We start from the raw sequence: 16,173 nt of genomic DNA on the forward strand, positions 1-16,173 counted from the left end.
CTCGCAAGCACCGTCCCCCAGAGGCCCGGCCCGGCCCGGCCCGCCCGCGCCGCTCTTCTCGGCGCGGCCGCCGCGTGAGCCATAGAATTTATCCCCGTGGCTCGCGGCGTCAGCGGCCCTGTTTCACTACGAGCCGGAGACGGAAGCGGGACGGCGCCTGCGGCGGAAGCGAGGCACCGGGGCGGCGTGTGCGCAGCGATGGCATCCCAGTAGCGGTGGCCTTCCCCCCCCCCCTTTTCCGCGGTCGGGACCGGGCGGCGGGGCCATGGCCGGGGGCCAGGCGGCCACGGCCGCGAGCGGCGGGAGGCGCGCGCTGCTGCTGCTGCTGCTGCGGCCGCGCGGCCCGGACGGCGCCTCACGTGACCGCCGCGCGACCCCGTCCCCCCCGCGTCGCTGCCTCGGCGACTGTGGGCGCCCGCCCGCAGCGCCCCCGGGCCCCGGCGGCGGCGCCGTGTGGGGAAGGTGCGGCGGGAGCGGCGCGGGGACCCGGCGGCACCGCGGGGAGAGGGGTGAGCGCTCTGAAATACACCGTCTGAGGGGACAGGGAGGTCGGGCAACGCAGCTGGGGAGGGGGCGGCAGCGCAAGTGCCATGAGGGGCGGCTGAGGGAGCTGGGGGTGCTTAGCCTGGAGAAAAGGAGGGACCCTTATCGCTCTGTACAGCTGCCTGAAAGGAGGTTGTAACCAGGAGGGGGTCGATCTCTTCTCCCATGCAACAAGCGACAGGGCCAAAGGACATGGCCTTAAGCTGTGCCAGGGGAGGTTCAGGCTGGACATCAGGAGAAATTTCTTCACAGAAGGGGTGATTAGACAGTGGAATGGGCTGCCCGGGGAGGTGGTGCAGTCACCGTCCCTGGATGTGTTTAAGGAAAGACTGGACTTGGCACTTAGTGCCATGTTCCAATTGACAGGGTGGTTTTGGGTCAAAGGTTGGACTCGATGATCTCAGAGGTCTTCTCCAACCCAAGTGATTCTGCCTCCTGACGGATCACCTCATGCCCCACCTCGCGTTCGTTCTGTCAGGATAGTTTATACACCACCTCTCCCAATGGAAATTACTCCCTGTCTTAATCTGGCATTCGGTGTTTGGAGTATTATCTGCAAAGACAGTAAATGGCAAATTGTGAGTGATTAGTTTTCGTCTAAAGGGCAAGTGATGAAGGTTCGCTTCTTTAACAAAGAACAGAGTGTGGATTTAACCCTCACAGCTCCCACCAGCCACGGTGATTACGGTAAAGGAACAGATTTAGGACCCTAGTCCTTGGTGGGATTTTTCCTAGAAGATTATATTCTTGGAGGGCATCTCAGAAGGACAGCAGTGGCAAAGTGTTCTGTTTTCCAGCTCTGGGGCATAGAACTTGTTAGTGGGATGCCTTTTCACTTCCAAGCAAGCTGTGATAATCTCAGCACAAAATATTTTGTCATAAATGAGAAACATTTGGGGTAGTAAGGAAACTCATGGAAAGCAAACACGTTGGTTAAATATTCTTTCTTAAAAAATAACTCAGGTTTACTTTTTTTTTTTTTTTTTCAGATGTAAGCGTCTCTGCATCACCATCTTTGCAAAGCAAAGGGAATATATCCTTACTGGGAAATAGGAGGCTTTTTTTTGACACTCATGCGCTGGTATGCCTCTTGGAAGAAAATGGTAATTTGTTTGAAACGTAGCTGTTTTTAATGTAATGTCGTGAGTGGTTTTTTAGTTTACAAAGTTTGTTATTTTTCCTAGACACACGATGTTACAGCTTCAGTTTTATGGATTTTCGGGGGGCTTTTCTCTATACTGAGTAAGAACATACAGGGTTGTCTTCTCTTCAAAAAGGAAACAGTAAGCTTATACAACTTTGTTTGGAATAATTTATTACCCTACTGGCACTTAAAAATGCTAAAGAAAAATGAAATTTTAAGAACTGAGAATTAAAAAACCCTAGAGTTTTCAAGGTAGTGGTTGAAAATGTATTTTTTGGATTCCTGAGTATTTAGGTTATTGGACTTTGAATATGCAACAATGTATCACAATAGGATTGAATATGGACTACTTTGTAAAATGCAGCTTTTAGGATACAACATAGAATACCATATAAAATATGGCTGCTCTTATGCTAAAACATAGATAAGGGAATAGATTATTATGGATTATATTACTTTTGCTGGTGGGAGGGAGGTACCTTAAGGTGAAGTTCAGTACAGCTGAATTGACTTGTAACAGCTCTCCATTCCTGAAAAGGGGAGGTCACCTCTCCAGTTTTTTTTGCTTGATTGGTATTCTGAGATGCTACTTTAATGAGCTCATGGAACAGCTGAGTGAGCACCAGCTCAAAGTGTCAGGAGGAGGGATAAGGGGAGAGGGAGCCTTTTGGTGGTAGTAAACTATTATATCAGCTCAGCTATTGAAAGCAGCTTCCTCTCAGGTATGATTTCTGATGCTCAGCTGCTGGTTACTATGAAACAATCATGCTTTTGCCAGTGTTTCTTTTCATAATGGTTAAATCTTGTTCATGACAATCTTACTCCTGCATTTTCGAAGTGGAAAAGGTGAAAGTGTTTTTAGGGACAGTGTTTTACTATAGTTGCCAATATATTCAGTTTATTCTAATAGGCACTCAGAAGCTGGTAGACCTAAAGTCAGGGCAGTTGGCTTTGTTTTCAGTTGAGTTTTGTACATCTTCAGTGACACTGAAGTTTTATAGTATAAAGAAGTCAGTATCTGCTTTTCAGGGTAAGAATTTTTGCTCATGGAAGTAGCCACATGTGAGAGATGACGTTCCATAATAACTCTAGAAAGCTCCCAGTGTTTATCCTGCTGATAGTGCTCTACTACAGAAGCAGCTGTACTATGTCACAGACATAATTTTGGGGTGGGGAAACTTGGCTGTACTGATTGGTTGTGTTCTTTTGTTAGTGCTGGATCAAGAGGTATATGTTTTATTGTCTTGAATAACTGACATTCGTTTTACCTCGGTGCTGAGTATCAGCGAGTGGTATTTCTGTAAACTGTCCAGATTTGTATCTCTCTCTGAATGTTGTTGCATTTTGTTTTGCTCAGGGTTCACTACTCAGCAGTCAGAGGTCATTGTATCTGCATTAGTGAAAATCATGAACACCAACCTGGATATGATTTACAAGGACATGGTCACCAAAGTACAGCAGGTTAGATCAGAGACAATGGTGGGGTTAAAGTAAATAAAAGCCTAATATGCTTGCTAATGAAATATGTGTTGCTATGTATTATGTTAGAGGGTCCTTTTCTCCCATGGTTGTTTACAGCAAGCAATCTCAGCCTCCTATGCCCAGCTTTTTTGAATGAAAGTAAACATCTTTCTTTTTTTTTTTTTTTATTGAATTAAAATGTTGCTGCTGATGGTAGATGTTTTCTGAGACTCTTGGATTTGACCCCTCAGGTGACTTTCTGCCATTAAGAATCAGTATTTGTACAGCAGCTCAGGAAGCCCATGAACTGTGGGCAAGGTGATAAACCTGTACATCCTTATGGTCTTTGATTGCACAAGGGCTTTGATTGCAAAAAGAGAATGAAGAATTGGAAGAAAGATTTGGGATGTTGTGAATGAGCTATTATCATTAGGCCATAGTTGGATATGTAAAAGATGAAATATTACATTGGTTAGATAACACCTTAGGGAAAAACAGATACACGTGTGTGTATATGTAGAGATGAGGAAGAGGAAGAATATGGAACATTCTGTTTTCTGTTTGCTGAGTTCACTGAAGACAAGAGAGAGCAAGAACAAGCTGGAGACACCAGGGAGTAAGAAAAGAGGTGTCCATGCAGCACTGTTTCTGTAGGGTTTTTCTAATGTGTCCAGTACTCTGACCCATTTTTCTAAGTCTTATGGTCAGCCTGGAGAGGCATCTTCCGATGCCACTTAGAAATACAATGCTGTAAGTTAGAATAGCATTTCATGACAAAACTGAAGGTAGAGTGCTGTGTCAGATTTGTAGGGCTCTTAGTCCAGCATCAAAAGTAAGGGACTACTTAGTAGAGGAAGGTCTTCAGAGAAGAGAAGGCAGCCCCTGTTTGCATGCGTGGATAGTGTAGGATCTAGAACAGTGTCTGCAAACTTTTCCATCCTTGAAAGTTACAGAGGATTCTTGTTTGTCTTCTGTTGGTCCAGTGTAATGGACTGAGAAGAGCAATTAAAAGTATTAGCGCATGATTCTGAGAAGTGAAACACAGTGACTCCCTTGCAGGGAGAGGTAAAAAAGGAGGCAATTACAGAGCATGGTTGTGCTGAGGAGTTTTGGTCTGAAAGCCAGCTTTGCTTATTTAGCTCAGAGACACTTCTCCCTAAAGCCTTTGCTAACTTAAGAATTTGAAGACTTGGAAGAAACTGTTTCCTAGGTTATTAATTGAATTATTCTGATCTGTGTTAGCACTGCTGATTTTGTTAAATGTTACCAACATTTGAGCTTAACTTGCTTATTTTGTCACTGTCACTTTATCTTGCCTTCTGAAAACTCGGATAATCAATCTGAAGTGGCTGAATTAAAAATTTCAGGGTACCAAAATAGCCTATCATACTTGTGGGCACAGATGAGAAAAAGCATCATAGTTATGATATGTCCTGAGGTTTTTCTTCCTTCTTTTAAAGGAAATTGCACTTCAGCAAGTAATGTCCCATATTGGTGGTGTGAAAAAGGACATGATTATTTTGGAAAAAAGTGAATTTTCAGCACTTCGTTCAGAAAATGAGGTAAAAAAATCACTATCTTGGAAAGTGCTATTCTATCACTTGCTTATTTTTTTTCTAATGATGTTAAAAAGCATGTTGTAGCCAAGGGGATGACTGTGGGGCTGGGATGGTTTAGCACCTTCATTAATGACCTTGTTGATGGAGCAAAGTGCACCCTCAGCAAGCCTGCAGATGTTACGAAGCTGGTGTGTGGCTGACACACCAGGCAGTTGTGCTGCCATTCATGGGGATATCAGCAAGCTGGAGAAATGGGATGACAGGAATCTCATGAAGTTGAAGAAATGGAAATGCCCAGTCCTGCCCCTGGGGAAGAATAGCCTCAGGCACCAGGACAGGCTAGGGGTGACCAAATGGAAAGCAACTTGGCAGGAAAGGCCCTAAGGATCCTGGTAAACACCAAGTTGACCGTGAGCCAGGAATGAGCCCTTGTGGGAAAAGCAGCCAACAGCCTCCTGGGCTGTGTTAGGAGGGCAGCCAGTGGGACATTGCTAATTTCTGCCTTGTGCTGTTGTTTGGAAGTGCACAGTACTGAGTAAACATGCATGTGTATGTATCTGTACACATACTGAGGACATAGTCATGCTTGATTTGCCTACCTTTTCACATTAGGGATTATAACCACCGTTACTGATCATGTAAATTCAGGATGATTTCTAGATTATATGGTTTTATATACAGTGATAAAGTGCACATTTTTTTTCCTACTCTTCCAGAAAATAAAACTTGAACTCCAGCAGATAAAGAAGCAAGTCATGGTAAGATAATTAAGAATTAACACCTGTCTAGTTTGCTTGAAAAAATAAAAGGTGTTGCTTTCAAAGTTTTATTTTCAAAGTGGTGCTTAATTGTTGTGATACATAGGATACTGAAATTGCTGTTGATAGTACACTGAGGGCTGCAGCAAAGACAGTTCATGCATACTTCATTTATGGGGACAAGGAACTGTGAGTAGTACAAGACCTGAAGAAAAATATAAGTGAAGGCGTTTTTACTTACCCGTCCTTAATTCAGATTCAGAAAGTGGCTGCCATATGATGGTTAAGGCTGAGTGAAGTTCTGCATTTAAGGCTGCCTCTACATTAACAATGCATTAACATGCTTTTAAAATTACAGCACTTCCTAATTGTGGTTTTCTGATTGTTGAGGGTTTTTTGGTTTTGTTTTGTTTTTTTTCTCTGAAGACTTACCAGTTAACTGTCCAGAACTTAAAATAGTCTTTAAATGGCCTTTTTAGGCCACCAATTGGGACCATTTTGTTTGGTCCCATTTTGTTTGGGAGTAAATGACCACTGCAAGAAAACAGGCTCTGTGTAGAAAACTTGCTCTGTTAAGTTATCATACAAGATTCTTATCAGGTTTAAGCATCAGTGCTGTGTTTCTGTTCTTTATGCTTTGTGTGTCTTGCAGAGCACTCCAAACACACTTCTACCATCAAAACCAATACCCTCTTAAATCTATCACTTCAGTTGGTGTGGAGGCATAAGCAGGCTTTACACAGAAACATACATTCTTGAAAGAGTGATTAAGATTGGAAACTGGGAAACATTAACTGTTTGTAGGGAGTACAGACATCTGACCTAACTGCTGTTGGCTGCTGACATGTCCTTCTTAGTAGAAAGGATGGAGCACTCTTCCTTCCCTAGGATTTTTCCGTGAAACTGTCAGACTGTTGGACTTGTTGAGCTAGCTGACAGTGTGGTCAAACTCAGTTTAGTGCCTCCTTACCATTTCTTTTCTATTCTCTTATGTTTCTTTTTGCATTGTCATCTCCAAAAGGAAAGCATAAATTTTTCAAGCCTAATCCCATGTGTTTCACACTGTTATGAAGTGCTTAATGCATCTGGGTTTTCAGAATACCATTTTAAAATGCATTTGGCATCTAATTTTTGAATTGTAACTTATTTTAGAGTTTTAGTTGCATGTAAATGAGCTAGTGTAATCCACTGGTAGAGCATCAAGGATCTGAGTCATCTTTTCTTAAAAGCTAAATGTCTTTAAATTTTACTTTTAACTGTAAATGTAATTCTCACAAGGGCAAGTTGTTTTATGTTTGCTCATACAAAAAGGCAATATAAAAGTTCAAGAAAAATTATTTCTAATTTTTTATTTATTAAATTGTAATGTATTCTGTTGCAATGACAACTAATGATAAACCAATTAAAGTTCAAAATTCAAACACAGAAATTGAGTCTAATTATTGTTCATACTAACTTAATCAACTCTTAACTAGTAGACATTGGCCTACTTGAGAAATGCTTATCTGGTTCTAACTGGAATCTCCCAGAACATCAGCAATCTTTTGCTTCTCCCACACATTCATCTGATCAGCAGTTTGCTGCATGACAAACTGTCAGCTGGCTGGAATTCCTGCCAGGAGGTTGCACTAAAATGGCAGGTGTCACTGAGAAAAGCAGGAATCACTTACAGCTATTGATAAAGTAAAATGCAAGTGTACAGCTTATGGTAGTCTTTGAAAGTTAGATGCTTAAAAATCTGATAAATGTTTCCTGACTTCTAAAATGTCTTTAGCTTTTTCTGAAAGCCCTAGATGTAGTCTTTAGAAACAGATTTTGTTTTACAATGGAAGGTTGGAAACTGCTTTTAAAGTTATTTTGAGCATCAAGATTGCTTCATGGAAAAAATCCAACTTACTGCTGTACCTAGGCATAGGTTTCTAGAAATCAGAGTTACGGGATACAGGAAACATTCCCTGCAATTATAGAAGGATGTGTTCTCAATGAAGTGCTGTTTTCAGTGTTAAAAGTAGTTGTTAGTTTTTGATTCTGAGATCCAACTCATACAATAAAACATCAGTATTTCCCAGGGGAAGATTAGAAATACTTATACTTTTGAAAATTATATACACTGATTGGAGAGAAGCTTTATTAATGAGATATGTAAAGTAAGATACAATATATTTGTCTCATTCTTTCTGCTTATGATTAAACAGAAAATCTTGCTGCATTATCATTTTTTCCCATTAGGATGAAATTACCAAAGTTCGAGCAGATAACAAGTTAAACCTAAACCTAGAGAAGAGCAGAGTAAAAGAACTGGTAAGTTTTGTTAACTTTCTTCTAGAAGCATGTCAACACTGAGTAATTTCCAAATTTGGGTAAGAGCATCTCACCCAAGGAGCATTTTCATACCAACCTATAGTATCACTCAGCTTCAAGAGGGTATTAATCTAAGTTATTCATCCTTATGAATAAGGATGTGGAATTGGTAAGAACTTGATAGCTGCTTATTACACAACAAATCTTTTTGTACTTGTGTTATAGACCTGGTATTCTTTTTGGACTTGTTCATGTCTTCAAGCACTGTAATGTAAGTGCAGAGTGCCATGTTTAGGTTTATGTATCTTATCTATTTTGATATTGTTTTAATATTGGGATTAACACATTACACTTACATATATTATTTAATTTAACATGCTGACCAGCTGCCTAGAGGTGTTCTATTTTATTAGTAGATCTCTCTGGTTCCACGCTTAATGAACTTTACACATTCCTCGAATTTATCATCCTTGAAGATGTTTCATTTCCCTGTATTATTTTTTTAATTGTAAATGATGCTGGTTCAGATTGTTTTGAGCTTTGAAATATCTGTTAGATCTGAATTGATGTAATCTTAAATTAGAGTAATGTAGATGTAGAATTTTAACAAGTTTTTGCATTATCTGTAGCACTTTATTTAGAGTTCTGTTCTCATAGATTTTTTTTTTCAGTAACTTTTAGGATCTCAATGAAATTGCATTTTCTAAATTGAAAGATCTTTTAATGACATTTTTTCTGTTAGTATTATTTCTTATTCAGTCCTTTTTCCCAGGTGTGTAATGAAGACGTAATATTTATCTCCAATCCTGGCAATAAGAACTGCTCAAGTAGATGTCATTTATCTTCTGTGTGTGCCCCTTGACATTTTTCAGTGTGATTAGTTTAGGTAACAGCTGTGTTGATGTTGTTTTACTATAAAGACTAACAGTCTGCTAGCTGATGGTAGATGCTTGAATAAAGTACAATTTCAGCAGGTAGAATTCTTGTTTAAAGGTTAATACTTCACACTGTTGTTTTTAAAAAAGCATCGTATGAAATATACTCCTTGTATAGATCATAAGCTTTGCAATATTTCGGGCTTACAAAACCTATATAAAACCACTGCACCAGTGATAAATTAGGCACCAATGTTTTCTTGTATATTTATGTAGGATCCTGGAATCTGGAGTCCTGTCTGTTGTGCAGAACACAACGTTATTTTGACTGCCTCCCAGGAAAAGCAAACTATGCATGTCAACTTTCTCTTAAAAAAGTTAACCAACTTTGTAGTCTGTTGTGCAACAATAATTTCATAGTTTCTATGGAAACTGCTCTTCTCTTTTTTCACTCCTCCCACTCCCCCACTTTAATGTCAGCTCTGCCGTTCATGAACAGAAAAGGAAAAAGGCAGATGAATGCGGAGCAGGTTGTAGCACATACACTGAGCTGGGGAAGAGACATTATCTGGTATTTTCTATAGTAGGCAGAACATCATTGGTGTATTTACTTCAATTGTAATGTGACTAAGGACTGAATATCCAGCTTTCTGAGAATAAAACTCAGGATAATTGAAGGTTACTGTGCATTCTTACTAAGTTACTGTTCAGAAGAGAAAAACATTTAAATTGCTTTAACTTGAAGCACAAAGTAAAATGTTCTTATTGTTCAGTTTTCTTTGGAATAAGTACTGATGGAGAATCTTACTGTGTCAGCACTGATGTGGGCAGTCTTTAATGTTTCAAACTCTGAATGCTTTATTATTTAATTATTCTTTATTTCTCACAGAATCCTACATTACTCAATGCACATCTCTTTATGCTGTGATTTACATCTGCAGTGTACAGATGTGATTTAAAATCTTGAAGTACAGTACAAAAATCCATATCTATTGTGTGTTAATGCATCACAGTGCCTGTAAGCTTGGTGTTAAAAAACTCAAGATGCATCTGACAAAAATAAATTTTCTCTGCACTGTGAAAAATGTGAACGTAAATCTCCCTGTTGAATTTCAGGAGAGGGGGGCAGTTTAGCCTTGTATTTCCTTCTTTTTTTGTTTTTTAATGCACTGTTGTTGTTACAAATGTGTCGTAATGCCTTCCAGTAAAAGACCAATTTCACTGTCTTAAACCTAAGATTAAAATCCTTGGGTCTGACCTAGAGAGTTCCAGCCACAAAACAAAATTGTAAGAAACATCCAGAAAGAAGCTTGTAGAATATAAATTATTCAGAAGATGTGTATTTGGCTAACTGCATCTGTTTAAGATGAACTGTTTCAGTCCATAAAATTATTTTGTCATGGTTCTTTTGATAGTGATGATCAGTTTATCAATGTGGGGTCCAATTCTTACATTTCTGCCTAAACATAATTTTAATTAGATTCTTTTATAAACATTCTGCCATCTTGCCACTTTAAAAAATGTAGCTTTATGTAAAATGCATGAATTTTTTTTTATCCTTTTTTCCTTTTGCAGAACCTAGTGACTCTTTCATTAATTATAGACATGCTGTTATTTGTCTTTATGTAATTTTCTACATTTGTAGCAGCCTGCTGTCTTTTAGCTCCAACTTCAGATCAGTCAAACGTCCAAATAGAGCTCTAGATCTTTCATGAGGGTTTTTCAATGATGAGGCACTTATGTAGATTAATCTGATTTTAATATTAAAACGAAATAAGCTTCCAGAGTGGAGGAGAAATAAGGTGACTTCCATGTGAGAATGTCAACAGATGAGGTTATTGCTGTGTAACTGAGGATTCTGAGATGGGTGCCTGATGACCTTAATACTCTGTGCCATTTACTGGTGGTTTAGCAACTGTCTATGAATAATTTAATAATAAATGAATAATTTGCTCCAGTAGTGGGACAGGAACCATTATAGATGTCAAGGTAAATCATGCCTGTTCATGAGTCAGAAAGGTAGCCTGCTTTAAAGGTATGCTTCTTTAATTTGGGTTTAACTTTCCTTGAACCCAATAGCTGTAACTTAAAAATAAGCCACCACTTCTGAGGATCCACAAATTAATGGCTTAACATGCAATACAAATATATTTTAACAAATATATCATTAAATGATGGTCAGAACAACTCAAATGGTGGGTTATACAGTGCTGGCTAAACATTTCTTTGATAACTGAGTTTGATACGATATTTTAAAACTGTTCTCCCTTCCTGAAGGAAGTAGGTGGTTCACTCTTAGTTGTGCTTGTATGCTCAATGGATTAGTTAACTGTTCCAGAGTTACTGTTTAGAATCATAGACCCTTGTTTTTCAGAACTGCAAATCTGCCAGCCTGTCTTCCAGCTGCTCACTAATATGTAGTTTTTGCAGAAGATGAGTGTCTGATGAACTCGTTGCACTTTACATTTCAGAGGTGTGGATGAACACCAGTCTGAATTGTGCTTTTCAAAAGGACAGCGGTTATCCTACAATGCTGTCTCCCAAGTGTTGTCAGTCAATAGTCTTGTCCAGATTATGTGTTCTGCATAATTTGGAAACAAATAAACATACTTTTAAGTGGAAAAAAAGAGGGAGAAAGTTTAAAGACAGTATCATCTTTAACTTTTTTTTTTTTCCCCCCCCTCTAGTACTCACTTAATGAAAGAAAACTACTTGAAATGAGGACAGAAATAGTGGAATTGGTAAGAACTTGATAGCTGATTATTATACAGCAAATCTTTTTGTACTTGTGTTATAGACCTGGTATTCTTTTTGTACTTGTTCATGTCTTCAAGCACTTTAATGTAAATGCCTACAGAATAAAAAGGCTTCCATATATATTAGACCTTCTGCATGTATATGTGAGCTATCCAGTAGTCACTTTGTCTTGAGACCTGATCCATGTCATATTTTCTCTAGATGAAATTCTACTCTTAATGTGAAATTAATTCTTCCCCCCACATTCAGTGAGAAACTTATTGCTAGATTGATTTGTCTTCATTTTAGAGGAAGCTTTTACCAAGCACTACTACTTCCTTTTGTTTCCTTTCTGTAGTATAGGGAATTATTTCTGGGATTATGTCTAGCAGTAAATCATTAACTGATTCACAGTGTTTCAGTAGTGCTGAATTGAAAATATCAGCAGCTCAGCAGCTGTTGTTCTCAGTTTACAAGTTGGATTTTTCAGTCTCTTCTGGGTAATAATTCTATACCATATTTTTTAACAGAAGTCCTGTCTTCTGTCATAATCGGATTCTGAATTTGGAGCTGTTTTTGTGGTAGAATTCATTACAAGATGAAGACATGCTTTTTTACAACAGAAGGCCAATTCTCAGTTTTTCTAATGATCCATAAATCCTTATGCTCCAGTATGATTTTGTCACAAGAGGCTCTTTGACTTCTCAGTAGCTCTTAAAATTCAGCAGTGACTTTAGTATCAGTGGGCCGAGCAACAGATTGAAGTTAATGTTTATGCTGTTAGATTGAGATAAGAAGGCATCCAGTTCTGCCAGTTTCTAGATTATGTGTTAAGGACCATTTAATCACAAATTTCCCAAATTCACCAAATTATTCAATTCCTTGGATATAATCAGCTAAGAGGGAACTTACTCTCTTTGAATGCAAATTAACATGCATTTAAGGAGAAAGCAAAAATACAACTTGAAGGGATGGGTTGAATTTCTAAATAAACTGGAAAGTGATAAAATTACATCATTTTGTTGCTTTGTTTTTTAGCATGCACAGCAAGATCGGGCTCTGACCCAAACAGACAGAAAAATTGATACAGAAGTTGCAGATCTGAAAACAATGCTCGAATCACACAAACTTGATAATATTAAGTACCTAGCAGGTAAGGAATCTGATAGTCTCTGAGGGTGAAACTGTTAAACATTGTTAAATATTTGGCAAACTCTCGATGAGCTGTATTCATAAAGGCCCCAATTAAAAAAAAAATAAAAATACTTGAAATAGTCTCAGGCAAGATTAGCAGCCTTATTTGTGTACTTAACCCAAAGTTTCCTATGATTTGCAACTTTATTTTGCATGGGCTTTTTTCTGGGTTTTGCCCTGCTTTATAGTGTAATAATAATGTGTATGAGAAATCTGAAAGACTGCATGTTAACAAGGACCAAAAAGTTCTTCGGTGCCTGACTTAATTTATAAAAGCAGCCTGCTGTGAGCATTGCTAGGATTTCTTCATCCATCTGATGGAGATCTATGTGCAAAATGGAACATTTCAGCTTTTCTGACTGTTCAGCTCTACATATTCTTTTAACTTCCCTTTTTACATATGCCTTGAAGCATATGTGTGCCTGCATTATGGCCTGTGGTAACTTTAATATGTTGACATTTTGCTACTGAGTGTGCATTACTGTTAAATGAGTAGAAAATTATTCTTCTGATTTAGATTTTCTGATTATTCTTTCACAATGGGTTTTGTCACAAGTAAAATCACTTAAGCCTATTCATAGTACTGTATTTGTGACATACCCTTTAGAGAGAACCAATAAAATGGAAAGTAAAAGGTGCTTTATTAAAATGAGAAGAAATTCTTTTCTCTACCGTTCCTACTCATCATCGTCATCATGGCTGGGCTTCGAGAACAAAGATTTGGGAAGGGCTCTACCCACCTTTGTTACAAGCGCGCTGGTGGCTAAGAAGGCCAATACGAGATAGACATGTCCGGTTGCAAAAGGCACAGCAGGAAGACTCCTTAGGTGGTATATTCTGCAAGACACGATTCTTTCTGCATTGTCTTTTCTCCTCAAGAGTGATCCTGTGTGCGTTCTCAAGAGAAGCAGCAGCATTATAGGTAGTGTGTCTCCAGACCTCCTGATTGGAGGCCAGAGTAGACCAGTTATGTTGGTCAATATGGCCAAGGCTGAGATGTTGTTTCAGGGAGTCCTTGTATCTTCTCTTTGGGGCTCCTCTCTTGCGGCAGCCAGTGGCGAGTTCACCTTAGAGCAAGATCTTAGGGAGGCGGTGGTCCTTCATCCTGGAGACGTGCCCTGCCCAACGCAACTGCGTTCTCAGTAACATGGCCTCAATACTTGTGACTGCTGCCTGTTCTAGAACAGATGTATTGGTCACATAATCTGACCAGTGGATGTTTAGGATTGTACGGAGACAGCGTTGATGGAAGTGTTCTAGGAGACACAGGTGGTGGCGGTAGATGGCCCATGATTCAGATCCATATAAGAGAGTAGACATGTTGAAATCTACATGGAAGAAAAAGTAATTAAAAATCATTTGCATTGTGTTTGAAGTGCTCCTATTGCAAACAATGGCAAAAATCTTTTGTGTGTCTATCTAGAAATCAAAAGTTGATTTCATTTAAATAGAAATTTTAAAAATTGAAAGCTGATCCCTTGTTAAAGATGGCTTTCATTTATTTGTTTGCTGAATACTTGACCGCAATTTATTAATCTTGTTATTTATTTCCTCATTTTGCATCTGTAACTTACCATATTGATTTTTTTTGAATGGTAAGCAAGTAAGGGTTTCTTTCAGCCTTTCAAGAGTTTTCCAGCCCAGTTTCTCTGCATTCTTTTTTTTTCCCTTCCTTCCTTCTTATTTGTCGTTTTTATACGCCTCCTACCTTGAAATTGTTTGTTGCAAACCAAAATCCTTATTTTCTCGCATGGGGAAGGGGTGGTGGTTACACTTTTAGTTTTGTAGTAAGACACAAGAGATGTTCTGAGAGCTAATGATTTAATGTCAATGTTAATGCCATTTTCCTCCCCATTTTTATTTTCTTTCAGGTTCAGTATTTACATGCCTTACTGTAGCACTGGGATTTTACCGCTTATGGATATAACAAGACGTGAATTTAAAGGGACTTCTACTGTCTTGGTTTCTGAAAAAAAAAAAAAAAAGACGATTTTAATCTTTGCCTGGATTTTAACCAGTCTTGACTGTTTTATTTATTATTTTATAAAGCAGACTGTACTGAGAATGTAACCAAAGATGTGCCTAGAAACAAACTGTACACATATCATGTATGTGTTGAATGTTACCTCTGACAACAGCACTTCTGCCGTTTCCCTCTGTTCTGAGCTGTAGTGCACCTTGCCACTGCCAGGTGTCATACAGAAGCAAAGACTGGCACTCATGCCAATCGGATGGGCCTGAAGAACCAGTAGAATTGTGTTCCATTGCCTCTTTGGACAAGCTTACCAGAGTTGGTTGCATGTGTCGGACTGAAGTGTTGGTTGTTAATGTAAAACTGAAACTACATGTTTTGTGGCTTGGAGGCACTGTTGTATAACTAGAGTTTGTGCTAACTGAATCATGCTCACTTCCCTCCTGCTAACACTTGTTCATACAGTTACTATGATCAAATATTTGTTTTGCTATTTTTATAACATAACTATCAGCTTGTTTTCCAGATGGCTGCCCAATCACTCGTGTTTCATTAACGAGTACTGTGTAATGATAGCAGTGTTTGCTGCTGGTTTTGTTTGTAAGATATTTGTAGAGATTTTTGTGACTAACTTGCCTTTGGTACATGTAAGTATCAGATACTCATTCCATATGCTCATTGCTAACCTTACCACTATAACTGGAAGTTTGAAATGCAGTAAAATACGCTAGTTGTGTTAATTTGTGTTTAAGTGATACAAAGTGTCTCTGGTGCTGTCTTCTTGGGGGAAAGGAAATTGATGTTTCTAGAAAGGAAAGATATTTTAAATAGTTATGAAGCAGGGTCTTTGCAAGAAAACTGCAGTACCAACAGACTTCTGGGGGTTTTATGGCTTTATTTTTTAAAAAATTATGTTGATTGTTCAAATGTGGAACCTTGATAGTGATTATAATAATGAAAGCAGTAATGGACCCCTGTAAGATGTTTAATCCAGTTTTGAACAAGCCCACCTGAACCAGTAAGAGCGACTGAAAGCAATGAAGAAAGGTGTCCAGTGTATCCAGATATCTATCATTCTTCCACTGTCGAAGTGACTGCTTTAGTAGCAGAGCTGCCATCTGTGTTCCTTCAGTTAAGGGAAATTTCCCTTTCCTGCTTGCTTTTAGGAGGGGAAATCAGTTTATGCACTGATGATAAATGCTGTTAGAGCACAATCACGGCTTTGCTTAATGAAAGTAAAGCTTTTTGGCTACTTTGTGCCTATACTGTAATGATCATTTAACTTTTTTTGTGGTTGGGAGTGCTAGACTTTGATCATGTACAAGCATGGAGGAAAAGGTGGATGCCTGTAAAAATATTGGCCTGAAATAAAGAATTTTGAATATTTCATAAAACACGAGTTTTCATTATAAATGCAACTTTTTAATTTGAAATTAATCTCTCTGGTTGAAGGTAAGTCACTGCTAATAGCACATCTTATAGGCTAGGAATTTACAAAGTCAACAGCCCCTCCAAGACATTGAAGAGGAATAACGTAAGGAAAACTGTTAATGTACTCTAACTTAACAGCCCCTCTAAATTAATGAATCTTTATTCAAGAACTTCAGGTTTTTGTTTAAAAAATATTTTT

General features: G+C 38.7%; 1 protein-coding gene across 1 annotated transcript; it reads left to right on the forward strand.

The window, feature by feature from the left end:
* Positions 1–265: 265 nt before the first annotated feature.
* MCUR1 (mitochondrial calcium uniporter regulator 1) lies at positions 266–15,937 on the forward strand. The gene is made up of 9 exons (XM_017808383.1): positions 266–509; positions 1,533–1,646; positions 3,045–3,148; positions 4,609–4,710; positions 5,424–5,465; positions 7,695–7,766; positions 11,329–11,382; positions 12,416–12,530; positions 14,443–15,937. The coding sequence occupies exons 1-9, from the start codon at positions 266–268 to the stop codon at positions 14,496–14,498; spliced, it is 903 nt and encodes a 300-aa protein (XP_017663872.1). The 3' UTR covers positions 14,499–15,937.
* The last annotated feature ends 236 nt before the right edge of the window (positions 15,938–16,173 follow it).

This window comes from Lepidothrix coronata, unplaced genomic scaffold, assembly GCF_001604755.1.
Source record: "Lepidothrix coronata isolate B3197 unplaced genomic scaffold, Lepidothrix_coronata-1.0 Scaffold23, whole genome shotgun sequence".
Taxonomy (NCBI): Eukaryota; Metazoa; Chordata; class Aves; order Passeriformes; family Pipridae; genus Lepidothrix; species Lepidothrix coronata.

Bases quoted from the DNA above. Each gene is read 5' to 3' on its own strand.
- MCUR1 (XM_017808383.1), top strand. From the start codon at position 266: ATGGCCGGGGGCCAGGCGGCCACGGCCGCGAGCGGCGGGAGGCGCGCG. The intron at 5,466-7,694 runs GTAAGATAATTA...TTTTCCCATTAG, and splicing joins AGATAAAGAAGCAAGTCATG to GATGAAATTACCAAAGTTCG. The intron at 11,383-12,415 runs GTAAGAACTTGA...TTTGTTTTTTAG, and splicing joins GGACAGAAATAGTGGAATTG to CATGCACAGCAAGATCGGGC.